Below are 13,704 nucleotides of genomic sequence, written 5' to 3' on the forward strand. Positions count from 1 at the left end.
GCAAGGTGGCCTGTGCACCACAGATGTCTTATCTCTGGTGGCTCAGCTCATCTCAGCTCCCTCTCCAGGTAGCACTGGTGTTCCAGCCAGCCCTGCTGGCTTGAGGAACTTGTGAGTGTGATCTCAATGATCTCGGGATAAGGTCAAAAGGCAGAAGGAGTGCTAGGGTTGTAATTCAGTTGGCAAAGTGCTTTCCCATCATGCACCGAGCCCTGGCTTCAGTCTCCAGTGCTGCATAAAACCGGGCATGGTGGCATATGCCTGTAGCACCAGAACTCAGTACACTGAGGCAGGAGAATCAGCAGTTGAAGGTCGTTCTTGGCTACACAAGCTAGTGTGAAGCTAGCCTGGGTTATATGAGCCTGTTAAAAAACAAAGACCAAAAACCAAGCCAAAGCAAAGGGCAGAATTTAAAAAGTCTTGCCAGTTCCTGAGCAAGACTATGATTTGAGAGCAAGAAATAGCAATAGTAGAAGAAATGAAAATAGGAATGAGCAATTAGTCAGTCCACCTATTTTTACACTGTAATCTTCAGGGTTGCCATGCCCCTAGGAGACTTCGTGCCTTTTGTGTTAGTTTCTGTGCAGCTGAGGTTTGGCAGGTTTTGAAGAATCACTAGCACCTTGCACCTTACAAGAACTGGGGGAGTCTAGCTGCTAATTCAAGAAGCTTCTTGTTCTTTGAGCCACTGTTGTGGTTAAACTGATCCAAGCTGGTCCATGGGCTTATAGGCTGCTGAGCCTTGAACAGCTGCCCGCCCCATCCTGTGGCAGTTGCCTTCAGAACCCTGTTTCAGCTCCCTAGGAATTGCAGCGCTTTGGTAACTTCTCTGACCAAGGGGGGGGGGGGGATCATTCCTGAACTTAGAACTCACCAATGCTGAGCACAGCAGGCCTCACTCTACTGTCCCTCCCTCTGAACCTCCTGACATGGTCTGACACACTAGAACATACTAGAACTGGCCAGAGGATATGCCGGACACTTCCTTTCTCCAGCAGTAAGGCACAGTTCTCCATGGTAGTTTGCCAACCCCCGGTTTTTGTGGTTTTGAGGCAGGGTCTCACTGTGTAGGCCTTTTTGGCCTGGAACTCACTGTGTAGACCAGGCTGACCTCTAACTCAGAGGTCCCCTGCCTCTGCCTCCTGAGTACTGGGATTAAAGGTGTGCACCACCATGCCTGGCTTTGATGGTGGTTTTTGTAAGGATCAAAGAGCCAGAAAATTCTAACCCAGATAAGAGGCGTGGCTTGGAGACAATGTTTTCCGGCTGCGCACTGTAGGCTCAGGGTGCCTTGCCACTTCAAGGAGCAGATGCTCTTGACTTTTGTTCTTCACAGTTTTTTGTGTCACCCAGTCTGGCCACCTTTGTTCTGGGCGTGGTGCCTCCGATCTCTGTCCTCGCCGTGATTTACGGGCGATATCTACGAAAACTGTCAAAAGCCACACAGGACTCTCTGGCACAAGCCACACAGGTATTGACCTCCCGTGTGTGTGTTACCTGGGTGTGAGGCCGGGGCCACAGGCAGAGTGCACGATGTGCAAGCTGTGTTCCTGCCCGGCGCCGGCTGGGAACCAGGGGAAGAAACATGTCTTCCCTCTCTCCCAGTGCCGACCCAAGCGCAGCGGCGGAGTGCTCCGCCCCTGGCCAGCCACTCACCCCGAGTGCGGCCAGCCTGCAACTCGCTGCATGGGCCTCAGCCCCCAAGTTCTAGTGTTACAGTTGTGAGCCCCACACCTGGTTTGTATCAGTTTCTCACTGTTCTCTATCACTGCTCCTGGTAAGATAAAAAGCTAATATGACCGGGTGTGGTGGGGTACGCCTGTACGCCCAGCATTTGGAGCCTGAGGCAGGATAATCATGAATTTGAGACTTAGCCTAAACCTTATTATTATTATTATTATTTTTAACAAGACAAAAAGAAAATCAATTGAAAGCTGATGTGCTTTGGGAAAAGCTGGCACCGGGTCCTTCACTCAGCCAGTAAAGCAGGCTGAGGCAGTGTCTTCTTCTAAAAGAGATTTTACATTACATGTATACGGATGAGGGGGTGTATACAAATATGCAGTTGCCCACAGAGGCCGGAAGAGGGCATTGGGTCCCCGAAGCTGCTCTGAGATGTCCCTGGCTGTGCTTCCCACATAGCCGTCCATTGGCAGCACTGAATAAGACCCACATTTTCATTTTGCTGTCAGTTGCGATTGGACACTCCTCCCTTTGCTCTGTGTGTGTGTGTGTTGTTGTGTGTGAGTGTTTTGCCTGCATGTATGTCTGTGCCCTGCATGTGGGCTTGGTCCCTATGGGGGAAAGAAGGCATTGGATCCGCTAGAACTGGAGTTACAGATGGTTGTGAGCCCACGTGGATGCTGGGAACCAAACCTAGATCCTCTGCCAGAGCAACAAGTGTTTGTAATTGCTAAGCCATCTTCCCAGCGCTCACCATGTCCTGTGTTCGAATCCTTACAGTTAGCTGAGGAGCGAATTGGAAACATAAGAACCATCCGAGCTTTTGGGAAGGAGGTGACGGAGGTGAATAAGTACAGTGGCCACGTGGACCAGTTGCTGCAGCTGGCACGGAAGGAGGCCTTCGCTCGAGCTGGCTTCTTTGGAGCAGTGAGTAGATCATTTCGGACAGTGAAATCACAAGAGATTTTCATTCTGTGACTCTTGACATAGTAGAGATGATGTTACTTCAGCCCTAAGAATGACGTGGACTTCAAGCTGTTTTTATGGAAGAAGAAAAAAACAAGAAAGTAGAACCAGAGACAAGTCATGTGTGTGAGCTCAGGTGCTTGTCCCCAGTGTGTGGCCAGGAGCACTGAGAGCCACTGACACCGAGTGGCTGTGCTCTGTGCACCTTAGGGCTGGCCCACAACAAATGTACACGCAGGCCTCTGGGTCCTTCAGGTTAGCCTCACTGGGCTAGCCCTGTTAGAGCTTATATATACTTTCTAGAAGAAAGTGTAAGAAACTGGTCATAAAGTACCCAGAAGCCCTGGATAGAAAACCACTGTGTGTGCCAAACATACCCAGAAGCCTGGTCTACGCAGTGAGTTCTGGGGTAGCCAGGACTAAACAGTGAGACTGTCAAACATGGACAAACAAACAAACAAACAAAAACAAATAAAAAGAAAATTGAAATATTTCTGTCTAGACTGGGAAGAACCTCGAAGGCTGTTTAGTGGATTTCAAAGCAGCAGTGCAGAGGTCTCACCAGGGACCTGCAGGCTCCCTCCCCCCCACACACACACGGGAGCGGAGCTCGGGCAGCTCAGGCAGCAAGGCTGCAGCTCCATGTGGAGGACGTCTCCTCAGGGTCGTGGGCAGACTAGGGAGGCTCGGGGTCACCATGTTCTTTAATAGTCTGAGTGGATTGGGGGAGCAGCCCTAGGGGCGATGATGGCCTCTAAGGTTTTGTGGGGAGGCAAGTATTTTTTTCACTGTGCCAAATATTTCGAAGTTTTTTCATGAGAAATCTTATGTATTAAAAGGGAGCCAGAGGCCTAGTTTATGCCTTTGTGTCCTGAGAGGCCTCTGGTCCCACTGACCTCTCTGTTTTCTTTCTCCTGTAGACAGGGCTCTCGGGAAACCTGATTGTGCTGTCTGTCCTGTACAAGGGAGGCCTGCTGATGGGCAGCGCCTCCATGACCGTGGGCGAGCTTTCTTCCTTCCTCATGTACGCTTTCTGGGTTGGACTGAGCATCGGAGGTATAGCATGCCAACAGGCTTTGAGGGTTCACATTGCCAAACGGGCCCCACCAAGCAGGCACACGTACTGTGCCATTCCCTGAAGCAAGGCTGAGGTTAGGTGAATGGGTGAGCAGGCTCCCTGTTGGGGAATTTGGGGCCCTCGTGTCCTTTCACGGTGCAGGACCATTGGGAGCTGTGTTTCCCAGCCTCCTGTCACAGCCTCTTCCCAGGGGAGAGCAGGATGGGTGGCAGGAGTGATGGAGACCCCGAACCCGATGGTGAGACTTTCACCTCTCACATTTTGTTGCCCAGAGCCTTAAACTGTCTATCCTCAGGGCCCCTCTTTCTTCTCGCTCCTCAGAAGTAATGAGAAGTTTTTGTCATGTCTGTCTTGTTCTTTGACAGTTTCGTACCATGTACCTAATACATTCTGGCTCTTCCTCACCCTCTCTTCTCTCCCTTCCAGCCCCATCAGTCCTCTTCTCCACAAATCTCCTCCTCGAGCTCATGATTTTTTGTTGTGTTTTGTGTCACACTGAGCTTCCCTGGACTGTTGGTATGACTGGGTAGTAGTGGGTAACTCTAGCTGAGGGCAGTGACCCCCCCCCCTTCCCAGCCTTGGGGGTAGGACCCTGGAGACCCCTCTCTCATCATTGCAGGGCCAGTCTTCTGCAGGCCAAGTGTCTGTACCTACATTTCCTGTGAGTCATGACTGCAGTGGCTTGTGGTGCCTAGAAGATAGCATTTGACAGCCCTTACTCCTGTCTTCTTGCTCTGACATCTTTTGACCACTCTTTGGCAAATGTTCCTGAGCCTTAGTGGAGGTGACCTAAAAGCCCTCTCTGTTGAGGGCTGAGCTCTCAGCTGATCGCTCACTGAGTTTAGCATCATGGCTGAGTCTCTTCTCTGTTCACTGCTGTTCACTACAAGGGCAGGCTTCTCTGGGAAAAGCTGAGAGTAGTATTTGTACTACACATACATTTTTGATAAATAAAAATATCTAGTGAGGTTTTTTTTTTGATAGTTTTATTATGTAGCACAGGCTGGCTTTGAAATCTGTCCTCCTGTCTCAGTCTCCTGAGTACTGGAGGTGAGGGTCACCACACTCAGCTTTGGACTCATCCGTCCGTCCATCCATCCATCCATCCATCCATCCATCCATCATCTGTCTGTCTGTCTGTCTGTCTGTATTTAAGACAAGCTCTCTGCATAGTCTTTGCTGTCCTGGAGGCTGACCTGGAATTTCGAGGCGTTAGAATTCTTTAAAAGCAACACTGTTGCATTTACAGTGAATGCCCCTGGGCAGTTTCAGACAGTTAGGGTGGTCACCATGTGGTCCAAGTGCTACACAGTTGCGTGGCCGACATTGACCGTTGTTAACAGCCAAAGTTAACGTTAGGGTTAGCTCTTGGTGACCACACATTGTGTGAATTGGACAAATGTATAGTATCCTAAATTCACCATTATAATATCACAAAGGAATTGCTGTTGTTTGTTGTTATAAATAATGATGAAAATCCCAACTATTTTACCAATAAGGACTCAGGAGCTGGACGCTGGAGTGAAGTCCTACAAGCTAAGAGAGGCAGAGACAGCACCCAGCTGACCTTCCTTCTCAGCTCAGGTCCAGATGGAAGAAAACCCAAAAGGTTCACTAGCTCAGCTGACAGCCTAGGAGGAAATGGCCAAAAAACCCAAGGCTGGAGGCTTGCTAGTTCAAAGCCCCAAAAAGCCAGGGAGCTGAAGCCTAAGCTAGAGCCAGAGCTTGAGCTGAAGCTCTCTCCTCCACGCTGTCTTAAATGCCTCTCAACTCAAAGTCCCTCTTATTCTTCGATCCCTGTCAGCTGGTTCTTGCTCTGCCTTTTGACTTAGGTTTAACGTTATTAAATGCTGTGTACAGAGAGCTCTTGGATTAAAGGTGTGTGCTAGGGCTAGCTGAACAGACCATAATCACCTGTTTACAATAAACAGAAAGTTCTTGGATTAGAGATGTGTGATAGGGCTCAACCACACCAAACAAGAAATGGGGTTTTACATTCGCAGTTTTGGGGGTCACAGTGGGGTCAGATATCTGCAACAGTTGTTGCCCTGGGTGGTTCCACCTCTACCTGTTCTGTCTCCCACTCCTGGCATCCACAGACCTCTATTACTATCCACACAGTTTTGAAGTTTTCAAGTGTCATGGAATCAATAAAGCATGCAGCCTTGCCAGGCAGTGGCGGTGCACACCTTTGTTTCCAGCGCCCGGGAGGCAGAGGCAGGTGGATCTCTACAAGTTTGAGGCCAGCCTGATCTACAAAGTGAGTTCCAGGACAGCCAAGGCTACATAGTGAAACTCAAAAAAAACAAACAGAACACACACACACACAAACATGCAGCCTTTTCTGGTTGGCTTCTTTCACTTATTAATGCACATTTAAGGTTTTCCTGTCTCCTTGGCCCAATAGTCCTTGTAGACTCTTGTAGAATTCCGGTTCACCTGGGGTAGCCCTTGCTGCACTTGCTGTGCTGTCTGAGGAGGAGGTTTCCTTGCGGTAATGTGACTTGGCACTGGTGAGCAGCTCGGTCACTTGCTTCCAAGTTTCCTTTTCCCCGAGAGCAATCTGTGAGCACTGAAAAAGAGAAGCTGCAGCCAGGGGAAGGGTGGCTGGGAGGAGCGGTTGCTCTAGCCAGAGTAGCAGCTTTCACTGATGGCTGCAGGAGAGGGGGACTGTGGCCCTTCCTGTCAGCTGATGGTAGACTTCTCTTTTCCTCAGGTCTGAGTTCATTCTACTCCGAGCTGATGAAAGGCCTGGGTGCCGGTGGGCGGCTCTGGGAGCTGTTGGAGAGACAGCCACGGCTGCCATTTAATGGTGGGTCTGAGGTGGGGCTGTGCCTTGCTGGGTTTAATAAGGCTAGCTGTGGGTTAGAACAGCATTCCACCCTCCTCAGAGACTGCCAGGAGGTGGCTCCTGCCACAGGCAGGGAGCAGGTCAGGATCCCAGGGACAGTAGTGGGGACAGTTCAGGGTATGTTCTGGAAATGTGGGGTTGATGACATGGCGTGCTGCTCATGACCTGCAGCCAGTCATTACCACCAGGGCCAGAGAGCAGTGAGCAGGCCTAGTGTGAATAGCACATCCAGATGGCCTTCTAGAATCTTCCTCAGTGAGTCTGACATTTGTAAGAGGTTGGGGGAGGGGTGGCTGAAAGGCTGTCCAGTTCTTGGCATTCTTGCTGGTATTTGGTGGCAAGGACCATCTCCTTCTCTGTCATCAGTTTCCCTTAGGCCACGGGCCTAGAGCAGCTGCAGGAGATACGGGAGGAGGGTGGCCGTGAGTAGCAACACTTAGCACTCGGGGATGCTGCATGTTGCCGGGTGCTTGCCGTGCAGTGAGCTTGGTGCTGCTCAGAATGAAAGCTACGGCATGAAATGCAGTGGTTAGGCGGGTGTGTATTCCGTATCCAGCCGAGGTCACACCGGGGCCAGGTAAACCTTTGACAGTCCTTATCCTCATGGCTGCCGTGTGTCCCCATTACTGCGCTCGGAATGTTTACTTGGTGGATGAAGACCTCTGCACAGAAGCTGCCTGTGTGCAGCGGCCCTGAGGAGACTTACTGAGTTGAAACCGGACTCCCAGGGCTGGAGCTTCACACTCCACAACTGTGCATGCCTGGGAAGTCCTCCTAAGAAGAGGCGACCCCTCGAGTTTGTAAGGTCATTATCCTATGCCAGAGGCTGGCAGCTGGGCCCGCTCCTCATAGCACCCTCCAGGATGGAGCGTTCTGGGACAGGACCGTGTCCATGTCACACAGCCAAGGGAGCCACGCCGTGCCAGGAGCTCACGATTGCTTTAGCTTTCTGTAATCCCTCTTGTGTTTCAGAGGGGACTGTGTTGGATGAGAAGAGCTTCCAGGGTGCCCTGGAGTTCAGAAATGTGCACTTTGCGTACCCTGCTCGCCCAGAGGTGTCCGTGTTCCGGGATTTCAGTCTTTCCATCCCTTCTGGATCTGTCACGGCACTGGTGGGCCCCAGTGGTTCTGGAAAGTCCACCGTGATCTCACTGCTGCTGCGCTTGTATGACCCAGACTCTGGTAGGTGACCTGTGACAGTCATCCCTGTTACCTGCCCCCACCCGTGCCCAGGAGTGACCGCCCTTTCAGTGCAGAGCTCTGGCTCCCACGCTCACGACACCCGCCATGTCCCTGCTGTGGGAGAGGGCCAGCAGACTGTCCAGCAGTCCCCGGTGAATGCCTTCAGGTCAGCGGCCGAGGGTGCTGTGGAGTGTCACGAGCCCACACTGGCACGCTGCTCTGCCATGTGCAGAGGTAGCCACTGTGAGGATTGCACGAGGCCTTCTGCCTCCAGGCTGTTCCTCGGCTGTTGCTTGGTTAGGTTCTTTGAGACAGGGTCTTCTTTGGAGCTCTGGTTGGCCTAGAACTCACCATTTCGATGAGTTCACCGCAAACTTGTGGCAATCCTCCTGCGTCTGCCTCCTGAGTGGTGGGATTTCAAGCATGGACTAGCATGTCCGCTTCCTTGGTTGTTGTAGACAGAGTAACTGGTGACTGGCTCCACTCCTGCGTGCTGAGGCTGCCAGCGTTGTTCTGAGCTGGCAGGGCTTTCCCCCGAACCTCTTCCTACCTTTGCTTTTGAAACATGTTCCCAGTAAATTTTGCGGGCTGACTTTGAACTTGTGCCCTTCTGCCTCAGCTTTCTGAGTAGCTGGCATTACAGGCATGCATCTGTCATTTGATTTTAATCTATTGTGCACTTGACTGAATTCAGGTCCTAACATCTAGACAGTCCCTTTCCTTCACGAGCAATCTCACCAGCCCAGATCATCATCTTCTTCCTCCTTCTCCTGCTCTTCTTCCTCCTTTCTTCCTCTTTCTCTTTCTTCCTCTTCCCCTTCCTTTCTTTTTTTTCTTCCTCCTCCTCTTTCCTCTTCTTTTGACACAGGGTCTTATTATATAGCCCTGGCTAGCTTGTAACTCATAGGGATCTGCCTGGATCTCTCTCCCCAAGGGTTGGGATCAAAGGCGTGCACCACCATGCCTGGCTATGTTTTCACTTGGATTATACTCCTCTTTAAGAGCAAAAGTATGTTATTTTATATCTTTGTCCCATTTCCTGCCTAGAGCAGATGATCAGTACATGATTTTTAAGTTTTGGATTTAGAGAACAAGTGTGAGGCTGTCTCATTTATTCTTGGGATATATGTGCATGTGTCCTGTTCTACAATATTGGATGGGGCCACCAAAGAGGCGCCAGTTTAAACCTGCAGAACCCTCGTAGACCTTCAGCCCTGGGCCAGGCCTTCATGTGTCTTCTGACACTGGCATGGTCAGGAGACTTTAGAGTCAGGAGGCCTCCATCAGAACCGCTAGGCAGTGCATGCTGTGTGCTCCTGTCCGACACAGTCCTCCGGAATCAAGGCTCAGCGTAAGGCATCAGGTTCACGGAACAGCATCATTGCCAGGGAGCGCAGCTGCCACACCTCCAGACTTGGAAAGGTGGGCTGGTTGAGCTTGCCCTGCACTAGGGGAGGCCTGGCCTCAGGCCTTCCAGAAGACCTCCTCTTGCTCTGAAAGTCCCAGCCCAGTTGTTTTTAGGTTCCATGTGGACACTAGGGAAGTTGGAGTTTTAGTGGTTGGGGCGGAACCCAGCCCCTCGTGTGTGCTAGGTGAGTACTTCACCACCAGCCGCACTCCGAGCCCTCACTGTATAATTAGTCTTTAAAAACTGCCTGGGAGTTGGGGGTGTGGATCAACTGGTTACTGCCTGTTCAGCGTGCATAAAAATCTGGATTTGATTTCTGGTACGGCATTAGGAGGGGTCAAATAGCGCCACACTCCGGTAATCCCAGGTAGGTAGAGGAAGGAGGATCACACATGCAAGGTTGTCCTGGGCTATGATAGACGACATGATATCCTGTCTCAGAAAGAGATAATTCCAGATAATGGATCTGGAATTCTCCCAGTGGGTCTTTTTAGAGTTCACCTTGGTTATCAGCCTTGACCTGCAGTGACCTCTGCCCTCTCCCAACAGGAACAGTCAGCCTTGATGGCCATGATATCCGACAGCTAAACCCCATCTGGCTGAGATCCAAGATTGGGACAGTAAGTCAGGTAAGAAGATAGGGGATGGGCAGGTTCTCCCAGATGGATCATACCCACCCACCCCTACTCAAAACACGTCACCAGTGGATGCGCTGGCTTTTCTCTGAGGTCTGAGACTGCTGTTTCTTTGCAGCGTGGAGGGTCTGGAGGAAGGAGTCACAGAAGCTCTTAGTCTTGTTCCCAGTTCCCGTGGTCCATGGCCATGGGGCCCAAGTGTGGCTCCTTTGCATGGTGCCACAGAACTGTATCACTGCATGCTTTCTCTTACCGTTGTGCACCTGTGGTCGCTCTCCTGCCCCTGCCTCTGCACTCTGATGGGGACTCCTCCTGCTGTAGCTGGATGGATGGTGTGGTCATGGTCCTGACCAGACCTCTGCAGTGTGTGTCATGAGGGCAGAGGAGACTAGACACTGGTGTGCTTCTCGGGGCTCTGGCAGGATGCTGCGGGGTCTGGCTGTGTGTCAGAGTGCAATGAGTGGATGTGGGCCTTTGTTTGTGGTGGAAGTGTTGATGGTTATTAATATTTATTATTGATTTATCTTTTAGTTAAGCATCGGCTATTCCTAAACAGCTGTATACCCAAATCACCACACAGAGACTAGGATTTATCTAATTAACCTAGAGCACAATGCTGGGCAACAGTTACCCATCTTAAACCTCCAAGCCCGCATAGTTTCCTACCATTCAGATTTCACCCATTATACTTGCTTTTAGTCATGTCTTAGGTCCGGTTCATTTCTCCACGTGGTTCCAAGACCTCTCCTGCAGATTCTCCTCCTGCTTCGTCCTTCTTCCTTCACTGGACCAGGATGTTTCACCCTATCCTCTCCATTGCTCAGCATTGTGGCTGGTTGTTTTAATTGACAATATAGAGAACAAATGATGGCATGTTTACACAAGCTTGCGACAGGTGATGCTTAGAATAAGCATCACAATGCAGTGTCTGGATTAAAACCAGATAGTGGGGTAGGGAAATCAGCATTTGAATGAACAAGAGTAAACTGTATACATTCCAAAAGAATATTATACCAACATGGAAGGCAGGCAGGCAGACTCGAGTCTTCCAGGCTTTGCCAGCCCTAGGGGAGGAGCTGAGATTTACAAGGTTGTCATGGGCTGGCGATTATGGGCCCCCATCTTGCCATCTCCTTCCCACAGTGCAGCGAAGACAACAGATGAGGCTGTCTTGGTGGTGGTACACTGGGACCACTTCTTCAATGGCATTATTTATGGGGGCATGGTGTGCATGTGGAGGCCAGGTGGCCACTTAGGGCAGTTGCTTCTCTCCTTGCGCTGTAGGTGCTGGGGCTTGAACTCATTGAACTCAGGTTGTCAGGCTTGACAAGCAAACACCTCCTGAGTCGTTTGCTGGCCCCTAAACTGGAACTTCTAAAATCAGCCGGGGAGGTCATAAGCCAGCACCTCCAGTCAGTCCTGTTCTGGGAAGTGTATGCAGCCCTCGCCTGAGGCCTGTCTTCAGCTCCATGGTGCCCATGGTGCCTGCCGGGCGTTGGCTGAAGTTTCTGACACATGTGCTGCATTTCCAATTGCAGGAGCCCATCCTGTTTTCCTGCTCTATCGCAGAGAACATCGCCTATGGTGCGGCTGGCCTGTCCTCGGTCACAGCCCAGCAGGTGGAGAGGGCAGCAGAAGTGGCCAATGCGGCTGAGTTCATCCGGAGCTTCCCCCAGGGCTTCAACACTGTGGTTGGGGAGAAGGGCATCCTTCTGTCTGGTATGTGGCACAAACGTTTCTCTCATTGGCCCACTCCTGTCAGTGTGACAGCAGCACTCGCCCCCAGAAGTTCCCAAGTGGTTCCCAGTGCTCTGTCATTTATTGATGAAGTTTTTCTCTTTGTGGCTTAGGGAATTTACCTCATCTTTTCTGAAAGGGTGTGTTCCCTTCACTTCCTCCCCAGAACCCTCCTCAGGACTGCTGCTGAGTACTGCATAATGACAGCAAGCCTTCGCTTCTGTCTGAGGAAATATGTGCTTGGCACCCTGAAGCTATAGGGAACTAAAAGATTTGATGGAGGGGGCTACAGCTGGGTTACAAAGTTAATAAACTGTAATTAATATAAAAAATAAAAATTTAATTAAAAAAAAGATTTGACAGGGAGGCAGATGATAAGAACCTGCCCAAGGAAAAGGAGATTATCCCAAAGAAACCCTGTGGAGAAAGCTGTTGTAGTCACTGTTCTAGTGCTGTGAAGAGACACCATGACCAAGGCAACTTTTATAAAAAGAAGGAATTTAATTAGGGGCAAGGAGACAGAACGCCACAGGAAGGGAAGGCCTGAAGGCTGTGTGCCGATGTGGAGCAGGACATGTGCCCCGAGGGTCACTACTTCTTTTTGCTCCCCGGGAGTTTCAGGTTCCCTCAATGTGTTGTGGGGAATTCGTGAGTGAAGGCTGGATGCGAGGCTCTTCCCATTGCCAGCTGTGAGACATTTCACGCTGTGCCCCAGGTTTTTTGTGTTTAGTTGTTTCATTTTTGAGACAGGGTCTCACTGTGCTGCCTAGGCTACCTTCACCTTGCAGAGGTCCACCTGCCTACCTCCTGAGTGCTGGGACTAGAGGTGTGTGCCTAGTTGTGCCTGTTTTTTGTTTTTTGTTTTTCGGGCGGGGGAGGGGTGCTGTTTGTTTTAATTTGTTGTTGTTTGGTTAGTTGGTTGGTTGGTTTGGGTTTGTTTTTTTTGTTTGTTTGTTTGGTTTGGTTTTTTTAAGACAGTGTTTCTCTGTAGCTCTGGTTGTCTTGGAACTCACAGGCTGGCCTCGAACTCATAAGAGATCCACTTGTCTCTGCCTCCAGAGTGCTGGGATTAGAGCCATATACCACCACCTCTGGCATCAACTTTTAATCTGTGAAGACGAAAGCAGTTATAGGGTCTGCTTCAATGATTGTTATAGACTAACAAGCCTGCTGCACTTAGCAAATGTCCCGTGTTAGGAAATCCTCAGTATGTTTTAGCTGTGCATTAATAATTGTTTATTTTGCAATTTACTAAGTGTGTTTACTTTTTTAAAGATTTATTTCTTATACAGTATTCTGCCTGCATGGGTTCCTGCAGGCCAGGGAGGGCACCAGATCGCATCATAAATGGTTATGAGTCACTATGTGAGTGCTGGGAATTGAACTCAGGACCTCTGGAATAGCAGCCAGTGCTCCACTGCTGAGCCATCTCTCCATTCTCAACAGTATGTTTAAAAACAACAAGCTGTTTCTGTTATTTTTGCCAAGTGTAGTGGCACGTTCCTTTAATCCCAGTACTGGGGAGACAGATGCAGGTGGATCTCTGTGAGTTTGAGGCCAGCCTGGTCTACAGAGCTAGTTCAGAACAGCCAGGGCTACCCAGAGAAACCCTATCTTGAAAAGCCAAAAACAAAACAAAACAAATACACACACAAATCCCCCAAAACAAATTTCTACTGTTTAAAAAAAAAAAAAAGAAATAAAAGACGTTTCCTTCAAATTGTCGCTTGTCTTACTAGAAAATTTCCTAAGACTTTTTGTTAAGCTTGCCTTTTCTGTTTGTTTCTCTCAGGTGGGCAGAAACAGAGGATCGCAATAGCCAGAGCTCTGCTAAAGGTGAGCGAGCTGACAGTTCCCACTTTTATTTTTTTGAGGAGGGCATATGTGTGTATATGAATGTATGTTTGTATGAATGTGTGTACGTATGCACGGATGCATGCATGTGTGTATGTATATATGAATGTATGGATAATGTATTATATATGGCTGCTGGTCCAGTAAAAAGGAAAGTTGGCAATTCTATCAAGAGCTTATATAGTCCAAATATTTACCATATTTGAGAAATTCTCAAGAGCCCAGTGTTAAAGGGGTGTCAAGAGTAGGGAAAAACTTCGCATATGGACCTTGTACTTAGAAGACTCAGCTGACTGGTTATTAGCAAAAT

At 49.8% G+C, this 13,704-nt stretch overlaps 1 protein-coding gene across 2 annotated transcripts in view; it reads left to right on the forward strand.

Moving 5' to 3' along the window:
• The window catches only part of Abcb10 (ATP binding cassette subfamily B member 10), a 28,435-nt gene that overhangs the window by 10,980 nt on the left and 3,751 nt on the right, over window positions 1-13,704 (forward strand). The window contains exons 4-11 of one of the 2 annotated variants that reach the window (XR_008721322.1): window positions 1,337-1,471; window positions 2,464-2,610; window positions 3,570-3,705; window positions 6,444-6,539; window positions 7,551-7,760; window positions 9,718-9,797; window positions 11,373-11,522; window positions 13,333-13,376. Coding sequence is in view for 1 of the 2 variants with exons in the window: in XM_055617571.1 (XP_055473546.1) it covers window positions 1,337-1,471; window positions 2,464-2,610; window positions 3,570-3,705; window positions 6,444-6,539; window positions 7,551-7,760; window positions 9,718-9,797; window positions 11,342-11,522; window positions 13,333-13,376 (1,029 nt within the window). In the remaining variant the exon portion in view is untranslated. Of the gene's footprint in view, window positions 1-1,336; window positions 1,472-2,463; window positions 2,611-3,569; window positions 3,706-6,443; window positions 6,540-7,550; window positions 7,761-9,717; window positions 9,798-11,341; window positions 11,523-13,332; window positions 13,377-13,704 lie in introns of both variants that reach the window. The other variant, XM_055617571.1, reaches the window with a different exon arrangement.

The sequence above is a fragment of the Psammomys obesus genome, unplaced genomic scaffold (assembly GCF_907164565.1).
Source record: "Psammomys obesus unplaced genomic scaffold, mPsaObe1.curated_primary_1811, whole genome shotgun sequence".
Taxonomy (NCBI): Eukaryota; Metazoa; Chordata; class Mammalia; order Rodentia; family Muridae; genus Psammomys; species Psammomys obesus.